Here is a 26,280-nt window from a genome sequence, read left to right as displayed (position 1 = left end):
ACTTTTTATATTATTCCAGGAACAGGAACTGAAGGCAAAAGAAGAGATGTAGAATGCATCTTCACATTTTAGCAATGCCATATGAAGACCATCAAGACAGCAATGCATAAAATATGGAAAGAGTTGTAGGTGCTCAGAGCAGATCTGCTCATTCCATGGATCACAGAGGGAGGTATTTATCCCACTTAGCATGTTAATAGGCCAGAAAGGAGCATGCAAATTGAAAATGAGTGTGGGAATACTTCCTTTCAGCAGACATGAAACTGAAGCCATGCTATCTTGAGACAAGGATGGATGAAGTAGCCCTTGCACATGCTTCCTGAGTTATCACTGTGGTCTCTTGATGTCATTACGGAGATTAGGTGAGGAGGTGAAGCTGCTTCTTGGTGCCAAAACCAGGATTGATTAATATTTCCTTCCCACTGGATAAAAAAGAATAAAAATAGAAGTGGAATAAATGAATTAACTTCTCACCAATCGATTTTAGAATAATATAGATAAGATGCTTTCTTCAATAAGCAAATGTCATAATCAAATGTCAAGTTAATAATTAGTTCCTAGTCTTTCAGTTTCTGATTTACCCAAATTATATACCATTTATCTTTGGTCACTGTGAATACATCTAATGTCATTGAATCATGAGAATATAATTTCCATCAGAATCAGATTCATTGTTATTATATTTTATTTGGTATTTATATCTCCATGTCTTTTCTTCTTTCCCCATTTCTGTTTGCAGGTTTTGACCTAGTAAAGTGTGAAGATCCTGGCATACCAAATTATGGTTACAAGATACGAGATGAAGGACATTTTATAGACACTGTCATTTTATACAGCTGTAATCCTGGCTATACAATGCATGGTAGTAGTATTATGACCTGCTTAAGTGGAGATCGAAGAGTTTGGGACAAACCTTTGCCTACTTGCATAGGTAATATGGATTGTGAGAGTGTTCTGGTATGATTGGTCCGGTGGTTCAAGAAAAAAGCCAAATATTCTGTCTTTGTATACTTCATGAGATGATAATGGTGCAAATATATTTTAAATTCCAAGTAAAGATTTAATATGGACATGTAAGTTTAACATCTCTAAAAAAGGTGGCTTGCTGTTAATGGTTTTGAGACTACTGGAAAACACATTTTTCTATGGAGCAGCCTTTGATGGAAGACTACTGTTCTGATGAAGCCCTGAGTCTGATATACTATCACAGGCGGTGGTATTGTCTAAACACTTCATAAACTAAGAAAGCCCCCTCATAAAGCAAATAAGGTTGTGGGCTTTTTTTCCTTATCTATTTTCATCAGATATTATTTCTGCACCTCATTCTTATGAACTTTTTTCCTAAGTTTCATCACAGATTGCTGTATTTTTTTATCTGTGTGCTCTGGAGTCCTTGTTACTGTGCTAAGATACTCCATCTGTCAAAGCCTTGAGGTAGACCTTCCCTGGAAATATCACGTCTTCAAGTGCCTAAAACTTTGTTTCATTACAGCCAACATAAATGTTAAACAGAGAATTACTAGCCAACATGGAGAATAACTGAACACCAGTATAGCTGTTATCCATTGTATCTTTACTAGGCAGTTTGCATCCTCTAGTTTTGCTTTCCAGTCCAGAAATTGCCAGTGACTTCCTGACTTCAATTTTCACATGGAGCTCCCATGAATCTTTCCTTCTGTGTGTCCTCTGGTGCTTAGTTTTTGCCTCTGCTGCCTGCTGCTGGCGGGTCACTAACTGCTTTCAGCACTCGCCTCGCCTACAGAATCTCTGCTTGTTGCCTTTCTCCCATTTTGGAGGCTACGTCCTCCATTCCAGGACCTCTTTCCTGCTGAACACATTCACAAAACTGTAGTCTACAAAGGAGCAAGCTCCTTCCTTTCAAAAATTCAGCTTAAGCAGAAGGTAAGTGTCAGAAAAACATCAGTGAACAGCATTTCTGCTGTCTTAGTAGAGGTTATTTTCCCCATTTGATTCTATAACTTTATCTGTAAGTTTTCTTCCACATATATGAGAGGTTAAAGCAACTATTTAGTCTTGATTTAAAGACTTTTCAAGGCTCTTTATGCATTCAAATCCTCATGCTCCTCAGTTTAATTGGTTAGCTTCCTTTTCCTGCAAGTTTGCCCTTTTGTAGAGAAGATCCATAATTAGTCCTACTTTTGCCTATTTCTCCATGTAATTTAAATGAAGTCATTTCTCTAAGGTCATTTTCTGCAATATTTTTTTGAGCTTGTCTTCACTACCAAGACTTAGAATCATCTCTAAAATACTTGCTGGTTTCAAGTCTATTAGGTGAATAAATCCAAACATCTACCTATTTCCTTTTCTTTGTATGATGATTTGTCTTCTAATTGATATGTGGGATGTTAAAATTTTTAACATATAACAACAGAAATAGTAGTAATTAAAAAAAAATATTGTATATTCCAACCTGACCTGGAGGAAACTAGGGAACCTTGCATTACTAGGTTTGGTTTCTGTATTTTATTTACAATCTTTTGAAATAATTTATTCCAGAATATCTTGAGAATCTTATTTCATGTCTAAGTGAAATTATGTCCAGCAATCAATAGAATAATCTGTTTTATTTTGGTATTCTGAGAGAGATTTTGGTCTTCTTTTCGGTCTGTTCGACCAAAAGGTATCTTTCTATCTGCTTTTATCTCTCTACATATATTTTTAATTACTGTCCTTGTTCCTCTTCTTAAAATAAAATTTGGGGATTGCATAAATTCTGTATAAACTACCTCTTTTCATTTCTACTTTAAATATCTTCTGGACCATTAATTAGTTCCACAAGAAATCAAATGTTCATGATTCTGTCTTAAAATCTTTAAAAGTGTTTTCTTCTAAACAGTCTCTTACAGTCTGTAATCTTCATTAAATTATGGGGAGTTTGTACTGTTCTGTGCACAGGAAATCTTGAAAATCACAGGAAAATCCCTGAAAACTCAGTTATAAATCGGCAGAATATTTCAGTCTTGCTTCCCTCCCCCATTAGACTCATAAGATCTAGTCTTGCATCAGTTTTATCTTTTGTTATCACATTTTTAGCTTTTTCTACTTTGATTTGAATGATTTGTTTTTCTTCCTCTTTCTGAGGTTGTCATGAAGTTCCAAACATCTCTTCCTTTCTTCGAAACATTTTCTAAAAATCTTTGTTTGTGGAGATGCATTATTTTTTCTCGTAGACTAGATCAGATTTTGATATTTGCTGTTCTCTTCGGTCACATTTTTATTTTTCTTTGTATTAACTATCATTTCAGTCTCATTCACAAAAAAAATCAAGCATATGCATAGACATATTCCACACATTCTACACTTAGTAATTTTTAGCCATAAACAGTTATATTGGTTTTAACATTCATTTTCATTTTTTCTAAGTTCTAAACCTTAATGAAGAAAGCCAGTGAATTATTTTAATTCCTCCTCTAAAAACTTTCAGAAACATTGAAGTCACTGCCATTAGTTATAGTATAAGTGTTTATATAGTACATTCTTTGAGGTGCTGATTATACAGTGTGCTCATTTGTACATATTGGAATATAAATTTTTGAAAGTTATGAAAGTTTACTTTTTATCTACTCCTAAAATGGATTTTTTAAAATATATTAAATACATGATGCATCATCCCAAATTTTATGATGTATTTTTTTCCTAAGTGAGCCTTCTCAGAATTTTAAATCAAGTATGTTAATTAGTTTGAGTTTAAATTTTGGGTTCACTTAGTTTAATTTAGTTCTTTGGTAAACACAGTACTGTATCAGTAATTTCTTGTCTGTAGTTATCTACCACAGTGATTATTGCAATCTAAACTTTCTTGTATAATGGAAATTAATTGAAATCATAAAAGAAGGTTACATGTGATGAAATTTTGCACTTAAGTTTTTTTCTGCTGTGGTTCTGTATATAGAATGTAGTGTTTTGAGGGATCAAACCAGCAGGATAAATGAGAAATCAGTCACCTTATTTCCTCTATGGTAATTTCCCCTCACGGTAGCAGCTTGGTTGTGAGCAGTGGCTCGGTGGCATGTACAAATATTAATATTTGTGAGGAGTATTGCTGATAGATTATTTGGTCCAACTACCATGTTTTTTCTATCATCTCTGTCTTACTGTGCTTGCTGTACAGCTGTGTTTGAATGAATCCCCGTGGTAGGTTTTTTTAATAACCTCTAAGGCAACACTATAAATGTAGTAGAAATTCAGGTACATCACTTCACTGAAGAATCACTGATCCTTTTTGGTTTAGTGGAAATGATTGTTACACAGTTCTCTTTCATTGGGTGTGTTTTTACTTTGGCCAGACTACAGAATGATTCTCTAAACAAGCAACATAAGAATAATTTGATTATGGATGCTTAGCATTGCCATTGGTCTCTCCACAAAAACAGAATTGATAATAAAAGTGTTTTAAACCAGATGCCACATACTATCAAGTTGTAGCTTTCTGATTTACTCTCTTGATCTGCAAGCATATGGCATTTAAATTTTTAAATACTGAAGGAAATTGCTAGGCAATACCTACTGCTTTTTGGTGTAATTAAACCTGAAGCTTCACAGAAGCAACTTGAAAGCATTACACTAAAATCATTTTGACATTACAGCAAAATAGAAAGCTATTTTAATTATAACATTCAATGCTGCAAAGTTTGAATTCAAACATTCATTGTTAGAAAAGCTAAGCACGTTAGATGGGCAATTTCTGAAACATTTTTCTCTCTTGCTAATGCTAAATTGTGCTTTTGTAGTCTCAGTACATATTGAACCTCTCTGGTCAGTTAAGTAATCTAATCACAGTTTTATGGTTTATTTCTTTATAACAAGGTAGGTGTGAGATCATTGTGTTCATTTTTATCTTATGTACATGTCCTGGTTTATATGTATGTCTCCTCCTTCAGAAGTGTTAGGTCATTCTGTTAAGTTTTTAGAAAACACAGAGATGTGGAAGGGATGGAAAGTGGAAGTGCTAATTACTAAAGTCTCATTAGAAATTTCCTCCTCACTTTGCAGCTGAGTGTGGTGGTCGAATTCATGCTGCCACATCAGGGCGCATTTTGTCCCCTGGTTACCCAGCACCATATGACAACAATCTTCATTGCACTTGGATTATTGAAGCAGATCCAGGAAAGACAATAAGGTACATGCTTAATTTCAGTATTTATGGCGGAATTCAGTATGATATAAATTTTTTGTCATTCTCATATTTTTCTACACAAGCTGCTGGTTTTCACTGGCATAGTCAAGGTATCCTTCTATAAGGTGCTGCATCAATCAGGTGTTGCTTGCCTGTTCAGGCATAAAGTCCCTGGATATGGGGCAAGATAAGCAGCATTCAAGGCACATTTCAGTATTGCCTCACCCAAAAGTTGTCTTTTGCACCAGGGCAACACCAAATTCCACAAACAAATGCCAGAATATGTTAATTAGTAGTATAAAACAGCTTACATAAGGGTGCACACGAACCTCAGGAATCTGCATAATAAAACAATTCTCATTAATCATAAGGAGAAAAAGAATGTTGCATTCCCTCATCCTCTCCACAAGATAGCTCTGCCAGCACAGCAAGGCCATCAGTGCCAGGGCAAAGCACAGACCCATTATTTGAATTAACATGTTCCCAAATTCGGCAAAATGAAGAGTTAATCAGTGAAACCAACAAGCTCCATGACCCGCACAGGAACTTGACACCTAGTTTCTACCATAGCTACAGAACCTTCATGCAAAACTATGGTTATCCCAAGACCCACATTGGTCCCTGAAAAAGCCTTTAGTGCGTAGACATTGTCCCTCCTCAGCAGGATGGGGTGGGGAGAAAATAACATGAGAAAATAAACTTGCGAAAATAAAACTCAATTTAATCAAGCAAAAGTCCATTCATGGAAGCAGAAGAAAACAGAAGATTTATTCTCTACTTCCTATCAGTATGTGGTGGCCATCCACCTCTTCAGGAGCAGGCCCTCAGTATGTGTATCTCTGGAAGACAAACATAGTCACAGAATATTTTGATTTAAAAGGGACTCAGAGGCAAAACAATATAATTAAATGACAAATGAATTATTCAGTGGGAGATTTCCCCCCCCCTTTTTTTTTTTTTTTTTTTTTGTAATCCTGTTTCACTAAGCCAAATGTTGAATTTACACCATCATGGGCATAATTTTTGTTTAAATAAAAATTTTCAAATTAATGATTTCCAGTAAAGGATGAATAAGATGGAGAAATGTCAACACACAACTATTTGAAAAAAAAAGAGACATTTTGATATTTACCTGTTTGAGTTCTTTGGCACTAAGAATGTAAACATTCAGGACTTAGAGACAATGCAGATTTTTGACTTACAAGATAACATTTGTGAACATCTTAATAAATATAATTCTTCACCTGAAGATAAATATAGATTATTTTATTATTATACAGTTTTCTATTTTATGAATTTTAGCAAAAATCCAATCTATTATATTTTTCCCTTTTTATACATAGGAAAGGAAATGCCATGCTGACAGGACTTCTTGTGCTATGTGTTCTACTGTCTATAGCTGCTACAATTTTTTAGTTGCATATAATTCAAGCAAAGCAGCATTCTTGCTGTCCTCATTTGAATAAAAAGACTAAACCTTTGATGAAATCATAGTTTGTATACCATAAAACATTTAACATAAAAAAAGATAATTTATAGACTTATAAATTAAGTCTTGAGGACTTATGCCCCGTAATAACATTTTCTGTCATTCAGACATTTATAAAACAGAACTGCATGACTCTTACAAGATTAGCTTGTTCAACAAGAAAAAATAATAACTCTGCTGGATTACCAGATCTTTTTCAATCATAAACACCATCTTAAAACTACAGTTTGGGAATGATTGCTTGGAGTTTTATGTAATTGTGTTTGACAAGTAATGCACAGTCCTTTTACTTTTTTCTTTGCAGTCTGCATTTTATTGTTTTTGATACTGAGGTTGCTCATGACATCTTGAAGGTATGGGATGGGCCTGTTGAGAGCAGCATACTTCTCAAAGAGTGGAGTGGCTCGGCTCTTCCAGAGGATATTCACAGCACTTTCAACTCCTTAACATTACAATTTGACAGTGATTTCTTCATCAGCAAATCGGGCTTCTCAATTCAGTTTTCAAGTATGTAAATATTTTTCTTCTCCCCAGTATAATAATTTTATATTTATATACATTATTCCTATACTTACTAAGTCTTTCTCAACTCTTTTTCAACTTCCTCTGTCTTTAGAAGAAAAGAAATTATGTTATTTTAATTATGTTACGTGTTTATGCAAATGGCTAAAACTAGGGAGAATTTTTGGATTTACTTTGAATGTTTTAGGTTTTTTATTCCTTGTTTTCCACAGCAACCACATACTTAGCATTATCCAATTAACATTACTTAACAAGTCAAAATGGGTCTGTACATACAGAACTATTCTTCTGCACCAGTAATCTTAAATATTCCCCCCAGTGTTACCTAACAATATATTATTTCATGTTTAGTGTTTTTGTTGGTTGGATTTTTTTTTCTCAAAACATTGACTGCATGATGCATGATTTTTATGACCTAAACATTCTTTGTATTATCAAGATAAAGAATACAAGACACTTTACCTTATTAAAAAACACTTAAAATTTACTATTAAACTAATCAAATTGATCTTTAGGTATAAAGTGAAAGCTACTCTGTTAATAGAGAAGTTATGATCAATATTATACAAGAGATCAATATTTTAAAACTGGTTATGTGGAGTTTTTCCATATTATTTTGACCTCAAAACGGGCTAGGACACAGAACATATCTTTGTCTTTGCATCCTTATATGCCTAGATATAATATGTGTATTTCTCATCAATACATGGGAAAATTAGGAATTAATGTGTGTGAGTAGAAGTATTTACACACATTAATCCATATAATCCATAGAAGATGTCATTTAGAAGTAAGGGGTCCTAATCAAATTTCAGTCATTATTAGTTGCATGAATGTGTAAACTTGGGGTTTTCCTAGTCTCTGATTCTCTAATGCATTTTACATTTACCTATTTACCTGTTTACTTAATTTTCCCGTATTTTTCTGAAGGCTGTATCTGCCTCCCCCAAAACAGTCTTTCAATCATCAGCCTTAAAAAACTAGTTAAAAGTATGCAAAATGAATTAAAGACAAAGGGCAGAATAAATGTTTCTAAAGTTTCTCACCAGCGTGCTATATAATATGCTGCTTTTCATTTTTTTCTTTTTGAAAAAACAAGGTAAGTTTTACATTTTTGGAAATGAGTGGTTTTTCTTGTTAGGATTAGCAAGCACATTTAAGGTTGCATTTTATGAAAATAAATTTATTTCCCGATTTTGAAAGGTCAGAAATGTTTAAGCTGTTTGGTTTATCAACCATTCCTTGAACTTCAGTGGCAATAGGAGTGAGTAGAAGACAATTTAAAGCTATAATACAGAATAACTGATTTTCCTGTCCTAGTGCATTAACTGATGGATGCATTGAGTGATCGTGCTGACAGTTGCAGAGTATGTTTTACTGGAATTAATTGGAGTTACTGATGAAGAATTGAGAGCTCAAGTATAGGGAAAATAGTTTAATTTACTGTGCTTGACAAGTGGAATGTGTTACTAATTTTTTCCTTGTAAGGAGTAAAAAATAAGATTTAAGGAATATATTAAAGTAAATGTTTGTTTATTTAATCTAAAAATCAGTCTAGTATATTTAATCTTCTTGGGGCAATGAGAAGACCACTGTGGCCTTGACCTGTAAAGGATTTAAAGTAATTAAACTATTGCTAAGTGGGAATCTTTACATGCGTTAATATTCATCATGTGTTCAAACTGTCAGACAGTTTATAGCAAAGCTGCACAGAATATTGACATTTCAGTACTTTAGTGGCTTGTAACTCTAAATAAAATATTTCTGACTTGGTGAAACTTTCTTTTTGGCAATTGCAGAACATGTAGACATTTTGTTCTATGTAGAAGATGTAGACAAGTTCTATGAAGGCATATTGGGAAGTTTTTTATCTTTGTGTCATGTGAAGGATTTTCGAGTGTTGCACCTGTTAATGACTATTTAATTTAACTCTTAATTATAATTGAAGAAGTAAATTTCAGGTTCAGATTTGCACCGAATTGGAAAACCTGTAGTAATACAGCTTCTCTACTGGATTATGCAATTGGAATGAATGTCTACATCCATAACAGCCATTTATGGGATCAGATAAAGGATATACATTTCAGAATATCAGGCCAAATGAGCAACTTAAAACGTTAAAGTGCTAATTTCCATCTGGAGAATTTGTTTCACTGTGCTATGAATGTGCTAATTACTCGCTATACTTTGTACTCTAGAATGTCATAACTGTGTCTGACTAAAAAAGGGGTGCTGTGAAAGGGTAATGTAAGGTAGATTAGAAAATATCACCTATGAATTACTTACTGCTGATTGTAAATGTAATTAGAGGTATTTTTTTAATGAAAAAAATATAATTGGCTGAATCTTGCAAAATGTTTGAATGTTAAAATTCTCTGTCTTGCCCACTCAGCTCAGCATGTAGAATATGAGGAAGTGAACTGACAGGAGTGATTATGATAATTGTAATCAGTCTAATGCTTTTCATTAAAACCTAATTACCATTTAGTTGTGCATAAAAGGACAAAAAAAATGAAGTTCAGTGTGCAAAACTGACGCTTACTCTGGGGGTTAAATAAATTTAAGCTGTGCATTACACGTCAGGGATGTCCACCAGCTCCTTCTGGCAAAAAGGTATAGGCAGATTTGGTTTCTGACTTTATTACAAATAAAGTTACTGGCAGCAAAACTATTTTCATAGGTTGACCATTAAAAAGTGCTGTCTAACCAACCTTAATTCTATCCTACTTATCTCAGGTAAATGGGATAAATTTCTATCTGATGTTTCCTTTTTCTTCTTATCAACTACAGGTCTAGATACACTAACAGTAATTTTCAAACTTTTGAATGTTTAAGGGCAGATGAAATGAATCCTATCTGCCTTTTCAGAGGTGTCTAGATTCCTTTGAGATGCCACAAAGTATCCTGGCTAGTCTCCACCTGCCACTGCAGAAGGTTACATGAGCATACACAAGTCCTCTCTCTTATCTTCCAGTCTTGTGTTGATATATTGGATATGATAAGGTACCTGAAATGAGACTGGTCACCTATGTTGAAATAGATAAATCTTGCCATGAATGTTTCATCTCTGTCTACTCTAGACTACTGATAGCCCTTGGATCCCATGCTGAGGGGTCAATTGCTTTTATTGACCTGAAATTTATTTTATTGAGTATTTTTATTTCTAACTGTGTAATTTTTTTACTTGATATTTAGCAGAAACAATAAAAGTGACAGATGATAGGATCAGTACTGGCAGTTTCTAGTCATATTGTCATTCTTGCAGGTTCTAATAGCTTTAGTTTAGCTATTACAGCCTGTAAGAATGACAATATTACTAATATTGTCTACCCTTTAGCTAGTATTAGTTCTACCCTTACAGTCTATCCTTTTTTTCTTCAGCTAAATTCTCAGCTGTTGTAACTTAAGAGAATTGTATCTTTTTCTTCAACTAAATGATTAATTTATAGTTCTTTATGTGATTTTCTAGATTTTGCTCCTCAAGTCAAATAATACATCAAAGGATTTTATTCACACTCTCTTAAAATTGAAAAAAACCCCAAAACCTGGCTTTTCTAGAGTCAGACCTGTCTATGTAAATTTTCTATGCCTGTTCCTGGTTCTGGAGTATTGTAAATTTCTCTTAGTTATGGTATTGTGTAAGCATACACTTTAATTAAAAATGTGCCTATCTCTGCTTTCATACAAGCAAAGATCTGATTTGTATTTTGTTTGTGTAAAACAGTCAAGATGTTAATTAAGGAACAAAACACTTTTTCTCAATTTATTTTAATATTTCTGTCTTATTAGAAGAACTTTGGACACTCATATTATTAAAAGCAAAGACACAACACCAAGCCATTTGTGTAGTTGGTTTAGTCCACTTTTCATTTTTCTGTTGTTTGCTTATTTTATCAACATTTTAAAACTTTGCTCTTCAAGTCTATGCAGAGAGAAGCAGTGATGTCTAAAGATGTCTAAGTCTTTAAATTAACAACACAAGTCACCAATTATGATAATACAAGTAAGCAACTTACACTAATTGTAATTACAACCATTATTTGGAAATTATTCTGTCAGATGTTGACACATCTGTTGACAACTTATTTCCTCTGGCAAAAACTTAACTATCAGCTATTTGGATATTCCTAATGGCACTGGGCTTAATATGACAAATCTGCTTAAGCAATGATTTCTAGTTTTGTCTAGCTTTGCAATTCCATTTGATCATTTGTTTGGTAGCACTAACTTTTACAGTAACTGTGTCACCCATCTAGAACTTAATACTGTTGTCTCGAAAATTATTCCTTTACTGTTGAAATATCTTTTAATCACTGGCTTAATGGCCTAACTTGCCACATTTAAGTAGTATAAATATTTCCATGACAGAGCCTTCATTGCTAGAATTCATCATGTAAGTGTTCCAGATTGATTCACAATTAAATTTTTGGGGAAAAGAAGCTAGCACAAATATATCTTTTAAAGGAATTCACAATAAATAATGCAGAATCACGTATCTGCCTTACTAACTAAATAAATTGAGTTCAATAAAAATTAAATCCATTAAGACAACCCTTGCTAAACAAAAATAAAAGGACACAAGACACAAGAATTCAAACCTTTTCAAGTCTGTAACCTAATAGTTTCACAGTGCAGTGTCTTTTGCTGTCTGATAAATGTTGCATTTCATGTTCACAATAACATGGTGATGAAAACATGGTAATGAAACTGTCACTGCACTCCTATCCATCATCTAATCCATGCATGGCCTGGGGAAGGCATCCTCAGCCTGACTGAGTGTAGCAGTTCTTCATTTGGTTCCTGTGGAACTAAGCAAAAATGAATCTTATAGATTAGTTTCGTGGTTAACTCTAAACTTATGAGCTTTTGTACTCCAGACTTTATTAAAGAGGCTGCATTGGCATTTGGGTTTCTTTTTTCTTTACATTCTTAGACAATGCATGACATTTAAATATGTTGTTCATGCTAATTTGCACAATACTTAGTCCGTACATTTACATATGTTATGTGAGTTACGTTTTGGAGAACACACACTATTGTTTCATGATGTTAGTCTGAAATCACTGCAAATCCATGAACATCTCAGCTTTGATAAGAAAAATTCCTTTTCAAGCTTATTATTGTGCAAACATAATGCACTAAAAAAGAGAGGCGTGTGCAATTTAAAAGCCTGGAAAAGTCTAAATTGTTTTTATAACCATGTGGACTAGAAATAAAATGGTGTTTGTAGCACAACACTACAGCAAATGGCTTGTTATGATTGTTACCACAACCCTAGTGAAAAGTATAGGGATGAAGGTGATGTTTTTATTTCCTTAAGGTACAAGAGAATACCAGCTAAAAATGATGTAAAAAATAGATTAGGCAAAAATCTAACATTTTGCTCGCAGATCTGCAGGCCTGCAAGTATAGTATCATATTCTCAAAAGCAGTCTCCTACTGATTTTCAGTTCAATTTTAAAACAACTTTGAAATATAATTTGAGGACCAAATACAAAATAAAATCTTAAATTTGATTGTGAAAGATTCTTAAATTAGAATCAGGGAGGCTTAACACAGTGGCTGTCTACATATGGAGGTCTGAAAATTCCTTGGCAATCTGTGGTTTTCTCAGCTGTTTATTCTTCTGGAACCTACCTCTGAGTTCCATCTTTAATGTACACAGAAGCTTGTTCTGCTCTGAGCAGATGAGACATTAAGAGATGGAAATCTGTACAGAGAATTACTCTATAACCCACTGAGTATCATCTAGGCTTAAGGCTTAAAGCACATATGCAAGAGCTGAGAAGCAGCAATTACTTATTTTCCAGCTTAGTGACATTCACGTCTTGTCTCTTGGCTACCCCATTTTAGGAACCTAATTTTTCTCAGTCATTTTTTAAAAGTCTAACTATGTAATTTACTTTGATTTTGTGTCCTTGAGCTTAAAAAATAGTTATTGCTTTCCTTGCTTTACAGTGTGTGTGTTTTACTTGTTAAATGTTATAGAAGAAGAGCAGCGACAAAAAGCTGGTGATTTTTAATTTCTGGATTACTTATAAATGCATATGACCTCTATACCCTTCAGATATTTGCAAAATACCAAATGAAGAAATATCAGACTTGTAATTTTCATGCAGTTACAGAATCTCTTGGGATTCTTGAGAAGTAAAACAACTTGGAAAGGAGACAAGTTAAAAAGTTGACAGTCTGTCTAAATGCTCACTTTACTAGATGGCACATCAGTGCTTAAATGCTTGGTGCTCTATTTAATTAGGATCAAGTGTATTTGGTGCAATAAAAAGGTTGTTGGTTTCAAATACGTGAAATAACTTCCGAGGCTGGAAGGCCAAAAGTGTAAAGAATATTTTGGTGTTTAATAAATATCTGTGATAATTTTTAAAATTTAGAACTTTGTATATGAGAAATGGAGATTAACAGTGAAATTATTATTACAAGGCATCTGTCCTTTTTAATTGATGGATACTTGACACAGTTAAAATGGAGAAAGTGTTTGCTGAGATATTATATAGCATAGCCTTTTAAGAAGAAAATTAATCTATTCAGAGATATGTTAAAAAATACAGCAATTAATAGCAGAGATTGGCTTCTGCTCATTTATTTGGAAGAATTGCAAGTCTTTAACAGATGTGCACTAGAGCAATCCATTGTTCAGAGCTGCTGTTGTCTGTCACATCAGGAAAAACTTCTCTGAGGTTGTGACCATGCTTTCATTCCCTTGTGGCCAAACGTACTTTTAGTAAACTGCACTCCTATGGGGTGTCACATAAGTTGTCAGAGTGGTGCCTGGGGAATCCTTGCACGGTACTCATTAGTAGTGACAGCTATTACTTTAATTCCTAGGGGAAAAAGTTTACCACAGTTAAAAACCTGCCATGTCTTTTACTTCATTTACATATAGGAGTGATCCAAAGAATGAGATCTATTGTTTTGAAATGGAATCAAGAACAAAAAACTATGAATAATAAAATGATAAACAAAGTTTCTTTGTTTCTTAGTGTTTCAAAGTGTTAATTATAATAATCCATGAATTCTCCCATAAAGATGTTCTACAATTTCTGGGATTTATCTGCGACCACCAATGCACTAGAACATGGATAAATCCACTTTAACACCTGTTGTTGTTTCTTCTTTTACTCTTTTTTTTCAACCTTTCTCTCTTCTAAAAATTTACAACACAGGGAGAAAAAAAATCTAAAATTTTTTCCAGTTGCACATCCTGGTAGTTGTTTCAAATTGGCAAACGTTTAGCTGCTCTTGCTGTTTCTTATAGTGGTGTACTCTTTTGGTATGAACAGAAGGAGTAGATGCAGCAGTTAATTCAGCAAATGAATTATTATGGACAGGAAGATTGCATACAGGTGGTAAACACAGTACCATTCATGGCAACTGTGACATAACTGGATTTATGACTTCTTATTTTGGTTTTTGTTCACAGTTGTAGTCAGTTCTTTGAAAAAAGGTGTTTGGGTAAGGAGTGATAGGAAACAGTGCAATTCAGTAGGGACATTATCTCAAGAGATGGACCTTCTTTCCTATGGAAGACTGCGAAGTTTATTGTAACTCAGGATCTCAATACCTGAAGCCATTAGTAGAGAACCCAAAGGCAGAAGAGACCTGACATCTTCCAGAAATCTGCATTAGATGTGGATCTGTGTATCCACTTTCTGAGTGATTATTTGCATTAAGTTGTACTGATTGCTTTGCTTAGTTTAACATTGCTTTTTAAATAATATAGTCTTTTAGAAAGTAAAATCCATATCCAGCTACTGAAGACTGATCATAAGTGAGGTATTTTTTGCTAAGATTCAGTTTAAATTATCTCTAAGAAAGTTGTTTCTTGTCCCTGAAATGAAAACTTCAAGACTGCATAAACTGCCGTTTGATTTATTCAAATGGGTATGGAGGATTTGCTTGCTGCAGGATAGTAGGACTATAGAACAATATTATTTATAACATTATACTTACCCTATTGTGCAAAAGGTATCAAAATTCTTTTGATAACCAGAATATTAAAGAGAGAAGAGGAGTTATTAGTTCTTTTGATGTGCTAACTGGACAAAATCAGTCCATATTTTACACTAAAGACACTGGCAGGAAGTCAACATAATCATGATGTATCTCAGTGGGCAGATTTTTGTAAAAGTAAAGAAACAAAATACCTTCCTGCATTACCTGAAGAGTAAATAATACTGCCTCTGGTTGGAATACTAATGTGAACCTATTGTGCATTTGATTGTGCAGGGTAAATATCTATACCTTACATCTCTTCTTTCATCATTCTCTTGCAGCTTCCATTGCATCAACTTGTAATGATCCTGGGACTCCACAGAATGGCACTAGATATGGAGACAGCAGGGAACCTGGAGACACCACCACCTTCCAGTGTGACCCGGGCTATCAGCTGCAAGGGCAGGCTAAAATTACGTGTGTGCAACTGAATAACAGGTTCTTTTGGCAACCTGATCCCCCCACATGCATAGGTATTAAGATGAGATGTTAGTCTCTGTTTAGGACTGATACAGATCAAATTTCTTGTTCAATTACTGGGCTTATGGTGCTCGTGCTGGAGTGATGATCTCTCAGAGCTCAGTTATTTTGTACTTACAGACAACCTCAGTCTTGTTCTCCTGATTAACAGTATTTTTTGGGTATGATTTTATTACTTTATTCTTAAACTCCATAAAAGTTTAAAAATTACAAAATCTAATAGAAATAAATAAACAGAAGTGGTGATTTGGATAAAAATATTCATGTTGAAATGGTTACATTAAAATGTTCTTCTACATAATAGTTTGGTTAGATAAACTAGGGATCCATTATTTATTCCCAAAATATTTTTATATATATAATATTTATATATATATTTCTGAGTTATCTTACAGACTAAGTACACATCATGTGCAGCACCTTGGAAGATGGATACTTATTGGTAAAAGTAGATGCAGAGGAGGGGATCCAAGAGACAATGCTGTTGAAAGAAATTAGATTATTTCCATAGCACCAGGAGAAGGTGGATACATAACACTAGATTGTGTAAAGGTTTCCCTGAGGTTCTTGCCAGTAGACAATAATTGCAGGCTTAGAAGTTTGCTGAATTGTATTTTTAAGGTCATTAATGTAGATTTTCTAGGAGTAATCAACATCTGCAATTTTTTTTCTGCTAGGCATAGTATTTTTTTAAATCCTTGTTATTTTGTTGCCTACTAATTTATAATTAAATGAAAACTTACTTTAGCAATGCTGAATTCCAGATAGAATATTACTGGAATAAACATGTTATTCCTTTCTATAAGGCATTTTGGACTGACACTTTCCAAACTAGCATATCCTTAATAACATATCCTTAAACAACTGCGGTCCCTCTGTTTCTCTGAAGTAAAACTATTGTGAAGGATTCAAGGACAGTATTTCTGACTCCATGTTATTTAACAGAATTGGAGAAGCCTGTGATCAGCATACTATCATCTGGATACCTTGTGTGCAGTGTACAAAGCAGTATGAAAATGCTTTCTAAATATATTGGGATCATTCACAAAGTAAATATCTAAAGAAAAAAGTTAAAATAATGTATATGGTATCTAAATTGAGAAGATTAATATTTTTATTTCAAATAGCAATTGTAATCACTCCATGTCTCTTTACAATCTAGTATAAAACCCCAATAAAACAAACCTAAAAGAAAGAAGGAAATAAGACAGAAAGAAAGGGAGAAAAAAATATATACATAATTACTGTTATTCTTCCATATACTCAAGGTGACTTTGAAGCAGAAAGCAGATTAAAGTAATCATTAGTGTAGACATGACAATAGTAGAAACCTTAAGACTTCTGTAAAACCATTATTTCTCATTTTAAAATGTTCATAAAGTCCTTTACTTTAGTATGCTGACTTATAAATGGAATGGCCTAAGAAGAAATCTCTTTAAAATATTTAATGTAAATTCCAAATCCTTAGTACCAACTGTTTTGCACTATCAATGTGTTTTTCTTAGTTTGTTTGACTTGGTGATGTAGATGCAGCCTGTCATGACTACTTTACTTTTTTGTTAGATGTACTTTTGTTAGACTTTGTGGATGTGATTATTATCTATGAGAGTAGGATTCTTTATCTGTTTAAAAGTTCAATTCATGGTAACAAAATAAATGTATTTGATTTTTGATTTGGGAAATATCTTTTAGAAAGTGAATCAAATTGGTTTCTGCAACATCTTTGGTCAATAGACACTGCAACCTGAGTCCTATTATTGAGCTTTCCCAGTTTTTAAAGTATCTTCAGTACATAAAACAATTTAAGCATTATAGAGACAAGATTAATACCAAAAATATACAGGAATTCCTATTTAACTTCTGATTTTTATTCCTTTAGAAAAATTTCTTCCTTTACCGCTTTTGCATATGAACAGAGATAACTTTTTTGGAGGAAAATTGAACATTTTTTGCAGATAGGAAGTGGGAAAGTTCTGTATTTAAAAAAAAAATATTAATTTTGGTAAATGTATAAGTAATTTTCTTCTACTTAAAAGCTAATATGTGCTTGTGAATTTAACGTGTGGCTATATTCCTATTTCTTTTTGCATTGTGACAGCTGCATGTGGTGGAAACCTGACAGGCCCAGCAGGAGTTATTCTATCGCCTAACTATCCACAGCCTTATCCTCCTGGGAAAGAGTGTGACTGGAGAATAAAAGTAAACCCTGACTTTGTCATTGCCTTGATATTCAAAAGGTACCATTTCTCTATGAATGCCTTTGTTTTAAAGGGTTTCAAATGTCAAATCTAAAAATGGCAATATTTATAATTCCTTAAAGCTTCTAATTAAATTCCCTGTCTATGTCCTGGAGCATATATCTAATATGTGCTATATCATTGATTCCAAATAATGTAAAAGAAAGATATACAGCCACATGGTACATTTGCTATCCAATATGTTCCTGAAAAACAAAGCTTTCTGTGACATATCAAATAAAAATCATTTAAAGACCATATTAGTTTGTAGAAGTTCTTGATTTAGGCTATTGTAACTAATAGTTGAGACTGAAAGAATGGTTGGAAATTCAAGATGTAAGTCAGTTCTTTCAGGTTTTTTAGAAATACAGCCTAAATATATTTTGCTTAAAATGCATAGATCAGAAAAAATATTGTTCTACTTAGTCAAGAGATGAAAGACACTGAGATAATATTGTTTCATAATTTTAATTATTTCCTCTATTTTCCATAATCAACCTATATGTGTTGCATTGATTTTTACAAGTTGAAGTTCATGCATATAGTCATATTCATGCATTCTGTTTGTCATTTCTAATTGAATCAGTTCTATATAATCATCTTGCTTGCTGTATCTGTGGATGCAAATGCAATTTTTTCATTTTTTGATACTGTGTTTTAAGTGTGATTTTTAAGGCTGAGAATGATAAAGTTGCTGTTGACTTCAGTGGAATGTTGATGAGTTGTGATTCTTTTAGGAGGAGATAGTGGTATGTTGAGAATTTTGCTGTATAATATTTGTACCCTTTCTGTGAAAAAAATAAACCAACATAATACCAAAACAACAACAGCAACCAAACAACTCCAAACTAAGACAAAATTTGATTTCTTTAATTACAGACTGAAGTTTATTTTCTAAAAGCTATTGATAGACACAAAATTAAAGAATGGAATCCTAATGTACTTGAAATTAGATAATAAAAAATGAAGTAATTCTCTTTTTCTGGTATTTTATCAAACAGCATTATAGAGAATAGTTCTCTACTAATTACACTCTTGAAGATGTCATGTGGTAGGTGTAGTAAGCAGTGTTTTTCTTTGGATTGCCTAAAAACTCAACTCAAATGCCCCATTTCAAATAAGATGAAAGAAACTTACAGTTACTCAGCATTCAGATTTGTTTGTGATTATTATTAGATTTGTTTGCGACTATTATTGCAGGGAGGATATTATGAGAAATATAATGGAATTTTCTGTTTATGCTATACTTCCAATAAATTTTCTAAATGGTTGCAGTCCAGTAATACTGACACTTTTCAGCAGCTGAAGTTAGACAGGCCTGGAGCTCTCTGGTTCTTCTCTTGCACCCCTCTTGTAAGTTGCAGTGACATTGGCCACCTTCCAGAGAGCAGGGACCTCTCCTGAAGTCACCTCACTTTCCTCTGAAAGACATTCCATTCATATTATCTTCATAATTTCTTTGTAAAACATATAAATGTCATAAAATATAGCATAACATAGATGGTTTAGTGAGAATTAATATTAATTCACATCAGTTTATCATGTCTGATATTATCTGGGTAAGAACAAAGACAAGTTCCAAGGTAATGGTCTATCCATGAAAGCATCTCATTTGTAAAATGATAAACATGTTTGTATTGGGTGGATTTAGTGTCATCCAGTTTAGCCACATAAAAGCAGGACTTTTAATTCAAGCAAATTTTTTGGATCATTCCTCTGGTCAGAGGCAGCCTTTCTGAATCATGATTCCACAGTCTTGAGAAAGGTGTTAAAGACAGGTGGAAGGATATTCATAATGGCTTTTGGAAAGCGTTAGGTGTTCATATCAATGACAAAAAGAACTCCACAGTGAATTTTTTTACTGTGAATCATGTTTAAAAAGACATTTATTTCTGGAGAAGAAAATGTGTTGGGCAGAAAATTGGCAACTACAGTCACAGTAATGTTTAACTCATTGAAAAAACCTGAAGACCTAATTATTTTTTCTCTTTATTTTCAGTTTCAATATGGAACCCAGTTATGATTTTCTACATATTTATGAAGGAGAAGATTCCAACAGTCCTCTAATTGGCAGTTTTCAAGGCTCACAGGCTCCTGAAAGAATAGAGAGCAGTGGTAACAGTCTGTTTCTGGCTTTTCGCAGTGATGCTTCTGTTGGAATGTCAGGATTTGCCATTGACTATAAAGGTACTGTTCTCATTGTAGTCTAAATAAAATGGAAAAAGTGTTTGTTACTTAGCAATTATTGAGACTCAAATCTGTTTCCTTCTTTATGTACTCATAACTGAACTGTCAAATACCTTTATGCATCAATATATGTTTTAAAAACTCTTTTCTTTAATATGTGAAGGAACACAGAAAACCTGTTTCATGAAATCTCTTTCACATAACTTATGCACATTTTCATCTTCCAGAAAAAAAATAAAATAGGTCGAAGATGCACATCAAAAGTAATATTCGGAAAAAAGTTTGACAATAGCAAAATTTTCTTTCCCAAGAATTTATACAAGAACTGTCTTACCCTGACTACTTCCTCCTTCTTGTCAATACATACCAATAAATTTTCCTTTCCACATTGTTTTCAACCCACAAATGCATTTTTAAATTATTATTTCTAGATAGTATTTGCTTTTTTTTTTTTTTTGCAGAAGAATGTCTCTTACTAGATAGAGACTTGGATATGCTGAGTGTTTTTTAAAGCCAGACAATCACTGAAGATGCTGGTTTCTTTTCCAGTCACAGATGTTGTCAGTGGCTTAATTATAATCTTTGCTGAGTTTTATCAAGCTGTTTTTCAGCAGCAGAAGTGCTGCCTCAGCTTCTTATTCTTGGCAATTGAAGCAAACCACATTAATATACATGTTAAAAATGAAGAACAAAAAGATCTAAGAAATACAGAAAAAATATACCTATAAAAGAAACAGGAGTGAAAAAGAAGTATAAAATAATTTTTATATTTAGTCTTCATCTGCCATCCAGCATAATGCATTATTCTCCATGTGTGCAAGGTTATTCTTCCCAAAGTAATTTTCATATTGCCATAGATGAAATATTAGAATATTTGTCCCCATCTAAAAAAAATATCCAAAATGGAAAACAATTTGTTCCAGGAAGTCTGCAAGGCCTGCAAGGAAAGAAAATGAGATGTTGAGCATAAGGAGATAAAGAGATAAAGATGGCGATTGAAAATTTGCATACACATTTTCACTGTGTCTATGTTTTGTTCTCAGCATAGTGTGATATGAGTTCCTCTATGCAACTGAGAGTTAGATGAAATTATAATGATATAAAAATAAAAGATACAAGAACAGAATACTGTATTTTAAAAAGGTATTGTACTCAACAGAGAGTATATTTTTGCCTAATAATTTTATATTTTTTGGATGTGTATTATTCAGTACTTGATATAAATTGTATAAAATTATAGAACAGTTTTGAGTTGGAAGGGACTTAAAGATCACCTAATTCCAACGCCCCTGCCATGGTAGAGACGCCTTCCTCTAGACTGTGTTGCTCAAAGCCCCATCCAGCCTGACCTTGAACACTTCCAGGGAGGTGACATCCCAAACTTCTCTGAGCAGCCTGTTCCAGTGCCTCACCACCCTCATGGTGAAGGATGCCTTCCTTATATTTTATCTAAACCCACCCTCTTTCAGTTTGAAGCCACTCTTCCTTGTCCTATCACAGCATTCCCTTGTGTTTACTGCCTCAGCCATTTCCATGTCCAGGGTAACCTGGGTAGCCAGGTCTCCCATTTCTTTCTGGAAAGGATTCACATTTTCCCTACTCTTCCTTTTGTCAAAAATATACATATAGAAGTGGTGAATTCTAGAGCTGGTCATTCTTCTTCTAAATACTAAATAGGAAACATTATTGGAGTAGTTCATCTTCAGCTTCATGATAATTTCCTCTTCCCGATAATCAATCTTGAGCAAACATCCATGATACATGATTCAACAAGAATAATATATTAATAAGCTGTTGAATAAATTAAACTGTCTGAAAAAAACCCACTGAGAATAGTTTGTTTCACTTTTTTTTTTTTTTAATTGAAAGTATATATAGATTTTCTGTAATTCATTTTAACAGAAAAGCCACGGGAAGCTTGTTTTGATCCTGGAAACATCATGAACGGTACAAGAATGGGAACAGACTTTAAGCTTGGTTCAACTATTACTTACCAGTGTGATTCTGGATATAAGATTATTGAACCTTCAACTATAACATGTGTAATTGGTGCAGATGGAAAGCCAGCTTGGAACAGAGCATTACCATCTTGTAATGGTATGTACTGTTTTCTTACCACTTCCCTTGTCTGCCCAGTTAATTCAACTTCTCATTGCTTAAGGCTATTTCCACTATTTCTACACATACATCTTGAGGAAAAAAAAAAAAAAAAGAGATAAAAAAATAAGAATTAAGATGAGTTTTGGACTATCCCTTAGTAAATAATATATTAAGTATTTTAAAATATCTTAAACTCTAGAATCAACACACATTCATATAATGATTGCACGGTTATCTGTAAGATTCTTTGCATACCCAGTATTATTTAGAATAGCTACCACAACCATCTCAATGCTTAATTGTCACCTTAGAATAAGAATTATAGTTACTGAGGCAGAAAATAAGAGTGACATCTCAGAACTGTGGCTAACTAATTTATCTTCTATTCCTTGTTTCAGTGTTTGTGTTGTGTATATACATATGTGGAACAATTTTAACAAATCAAAAAGTAGTTACATATATTAGTTAATAAAGTCCATAAAATACTAATTTATTTCTGTTGAAAAATAATCTTCACAATTTAATTCAAAATAATCTCCTTCAAAATTTTAGTTTTTAATTATAGAAAAACACAATTTAGAAAGAAATGTTTCTATAACTCCATAACTTTAGAGTTTGTTTTACATTAAGTGTGATACACTTTCATTGCAATAAAATGTGCATGACTTGAGAATTTCATGGGGTAAACAGACTTTGTAGCATAATTTCTGATATTCTCAAAGCAAGAAGAGAAGAAAAGAATGAAGATTTTAAATTCATGCCACGAACTAATTCCTTGTGATATTTGAGTTCACCTCAGCCACATAATCCTGTTCTGCCTACTGATAGATCAAACTTCTCATCATCTATCATTACATTGGATTTTTGAATAATTCATATGAGCAGCTAAGAGAAGACATGGATTTGTACTGCCTTTTTGTATAAGTCAGACTTGTGCAGATATTTCAAGCATGATTTTAAAGACCTGTTAGGGAGGAGCAAGAACAGATCTGCTCAGCAAGGGCTAAGAGCCAAGCATGTCCAAAGCACAGGCTCACTCACTAGGCAGAGCTCCACAGCACCTGAGCCAGGTCTGCAGAGCCAGGAGCTGGTTAAAGGGCCCTTTCACAGCCCCTCAGCAGTGACCCTGCTGTCACCTGGGCCACAGGTGCTCCTCTGAGTCAGTTTCCAGGAAGCTGTTAGGTTGTATGTACTCTGCTTTATGCAAGGTGCCCACAGCAGGGTAACATTGATTTATTTTGTGATTTATAGTGGGATGATGTCTTCATTGCTTAAAAGCTAATTATTGTGACCCTGCTATTTTAAAATAACCTTATTTATCCATTTATTTAGAAAATAATTTCATTATTGGTTTCTTGGGTAAGATAACTTCTTACAGCAATCTGTTATCCTGGTGAAAACTATTGTTTTTTATGAAATAATTTCTCACAATAAAAAGAACTGAATTGCATGTAACTAATTTAATACAAGACTTAGATTTTAATGAAGATTTTGATAGGAAGCCAGGATTTTCCAAAATGCGAGAAGAGTAACAGCAATACTTTGTTTTCAGTGTATAGAAATCTATTTACAAAATATCCAGCACAAGGAGGTATTGAGAACTTGAAAATAGCCCCTCCATCTGTCCCTTAATATGCCACATTTACAGCCTACACATGGAGGAACATGCAGTGCATGCACCGTTCATTGTTTTTCTCGTAATACAGACAGAACTACTGCTCATGTAAATGTTGATTTGTCTTGGGGATTTGAGCTCCGCTATTCTTAAATATGCCTTCTAACTTCTGTAGCTCTAAAAAGTTTCTCTCAACTTTCTGTTGCCTTTATTTTTTGCATATGTATGAAGCCAAAGATTTTTTGGTATGTATAACCTAATGTGCAATTTTCCTAATCATCTAGTAAGATATGAAAATAAAGCAATTCAAGCAATACTTTCACAAAGCAGAATTTTTGTCATTTTGTAGAGAAATATAAGCATATCTATGTATTCCTTGGTGCCATTTTTAATGCAATGCCATATATTTTCCTGACCTGTTTTTAACATGGATAGATATAAACAGATGTTTAAATGAAAACCCAACCTAAAGCCTGTGTTTACAGTATCTTTCACTTAAATAAATTGTATTTCCTGTTCTATGTGAGTACTTGTAGTCAAGTAAAACTTTCATGAATTCTAATTTTCAAGATGTTATAATTAAATTATGTCTTGAGAAAGAACACTAGATATTTCAGAACAGGTAAACCAAACAAAAGCAAAATCAGTAAAGTGTCATTTTGTGATCCTTAGATTTTTTTTTCAGATGTAACTGATATAGACAGCTCTAATTAATGTAACATGTTTCTCTGTATTTGTTTCCAGCACCGTGTGGAGGGCAGTATACTGGATCAGAGGGAGTGGTTTTATCACCAAATTATCCTCACAATTACACTGCTGGACAGACTTGCCATTACTCAATAACTGTCCCTAAAGAATTTGGTAAGAATTTCTTCTATTGATTTATTAATCATTATCATTGTCCTACATTGTCAATCATTATCACTGTCCATGTTTAAATGTCCTTTATTTGGAGTAATGACCTTAGGTTTACATTGTATTGCAAATTACTTATAAAACTAAATGTATTACTGACATGGAAAATGGTTCTAGGATTTTAACCTTTTACTTCTCCCTAGAGTAACCAACAGACTTCAGATAAGACATCTATCTTTGCTATCTAAGCATATCCTGAATACCTTCATTGTTTACATTATTCATCATCATAGGATAATCATTCATTCATGCTTCCTGCAGAGTAAAATCAGGTGTCAGGAAAAAAGCTCTAATATTCCTATTACTTTCTAACTTTTTGTCTTTCATGTTATGAAAAGGGTAAGATGAGTGGAATTACATTTGTTTAAGACATACAGTGGAAGCAATTCTTCATGAAAGTACCAGAAATGCTTGTGAAAAATCACAAAACTGATTATTCCAATGTGTCTAAATACTTGGAAAGAGTCTCTAAAACTCAAGCAATTGTATGTTTGGTGTAGTTTCCTGCAAAGCAGGTTTTTCCTAAGTCCAGACAAGATTCATTTTACTACTTATTTACCAAAAGGCTTAATTCACAACAACATAATGCATTTGGTACTTTTTGTGTACAATGAAACCTGTAAGGATGCAGCTGTAAACAAAATATAGATGGCTAGAATGACAAAATAATATTTTTATTGACTTGGTTTTATTTCATATTTCTATTGCTAGATGATATTTGACTTTGGGGAACTATTCGATATTTAGTGAGATGTAATATTAAATAATTTATTAATGTACTTTAAATCATGTACAGGTGAAGTGCATATTAAGTGTAGCAATATTTAAAAGCTGGTAACACACTGGTATTTTTTAATATTTGATCTGTTTTTATAGCATTCAGAGAAATTAAGTACTAATGGAAATTTAAATATTTGACAATTCAGTAAGTTTAAAAAAAATTCCTCAGATTAAAGCCAGGTAAACAACTAATCCTATGTGATAATAGATGATCCTTAATGGTTGCCATATTTGGCAATGTAATTTTGGTAGAAACCTTTCTGTTGGGATATTCCATTTTCTTATTTTCATAGGTACCTCAACAACAAGACTTGTTTGACTGGAGGTCACAGTTTTGGTGAAAGCATGATTTAATAAATTTGCTTTTAATTAAATTATGGAAATAGTGAAAACAAAAAAAAAATCCTTGCATGTAAATATAATGCAACTGTTTTATCACATTAGACAATTATATAAGTTGGAAAAGTTTGTACAGGAATGAATTAATAAATAAGACAAACAGAAATACATCCTTAAATTCAATTTTGAAAACTAAGTTCTTCTTTTATCTCCTCTTTTTTATTTTTTTTTCCTCTCTATCCTTTCTTTTTATTTTTTTTTTTTTTAATTTAGTTGTGTTTGGACAATTTGCCTATTTTCAGACAGCTTTGAATGATGTGGCAGAATTATTTGATGGAGAAAACTCTCAGGCTAGACTTCTTAGTTCTCTGTCTGGATCTCACTCAGGTAAATAATAAAGAAGTATACATCTCTTACACAGCTCCATATGGGAAAAATTAATCAGGAGAATGGTATAAATTTACTTGGG

At 33.2% G+C, this 26,280-nt stretch overlaps 1 protein-coding gene across 2 annotated transcripts in view; it reads left to right on the top strand.

Moving 5' to 3' along the window:
* The window catches only part of CSMD1 (CUB and Sushi multiple domains 1), a 1,059,975-nt gene that overhangs the window by 877,301 nt on the left and 156,394 nt on the right, over positions 1–26,280 (top strand). For both annotated transcript variants that reach the window (XM_074538179.1, XM_074538178.1), the window contains exons 24-32: positions 740–931; positions 5,014–5,140; positions 6,931–7,133; positions 15,440–15,631; positions 17,737–17,875; positions 19,875–20,062; positions 21,965–22,159; positions 24,522–24,638; positions 26,085–26,198. In XM_074538179.1, coding sequence (XP_074394280.1) covers positions 740–931; positions 5,014–5,140; positions 6,931–7,133; positions 15,440–15,631; positions 17,737–17,875; positions 19,875–20,062; positions 21,965–22,159; positions 24,522–24,638; positions 26,085–26,198 — 1,467 coding nt within the window. The remainder of the gene's footprint in view (positions 1–739; positions 932–5,013; positions 5,141–6,930; positions 7,134–15,439; positions 15,632–17,736; positions 17,876–19,874; positions 20,063–21,964; positions 22,160–24,521; positions 24,639–26,084; positions 26,199–26,280) is intronic.

Source organism: Zonotrichia albicollis, chromosome 3 (genome assembly GCF_047830755.1).
Source record: "Zonotrichia albicollis isolate bZonAlb1 chromosome 3, bZonAlb1.hap1, whole genome shotgun sequence".
NCBI classification, from domain to species: domain Eukaryota; kingdom Metazoa; phylum Chordata; class Aves; order Passeriformes; family Passerellidae; genus Zonotrichia; species Zonotrichia albicollis.
The sequence above is the reverse complement of the archived record's forward strand: the minus strand, read 5'-3'. Positions and strand labels throughout refer to the sequence as shown.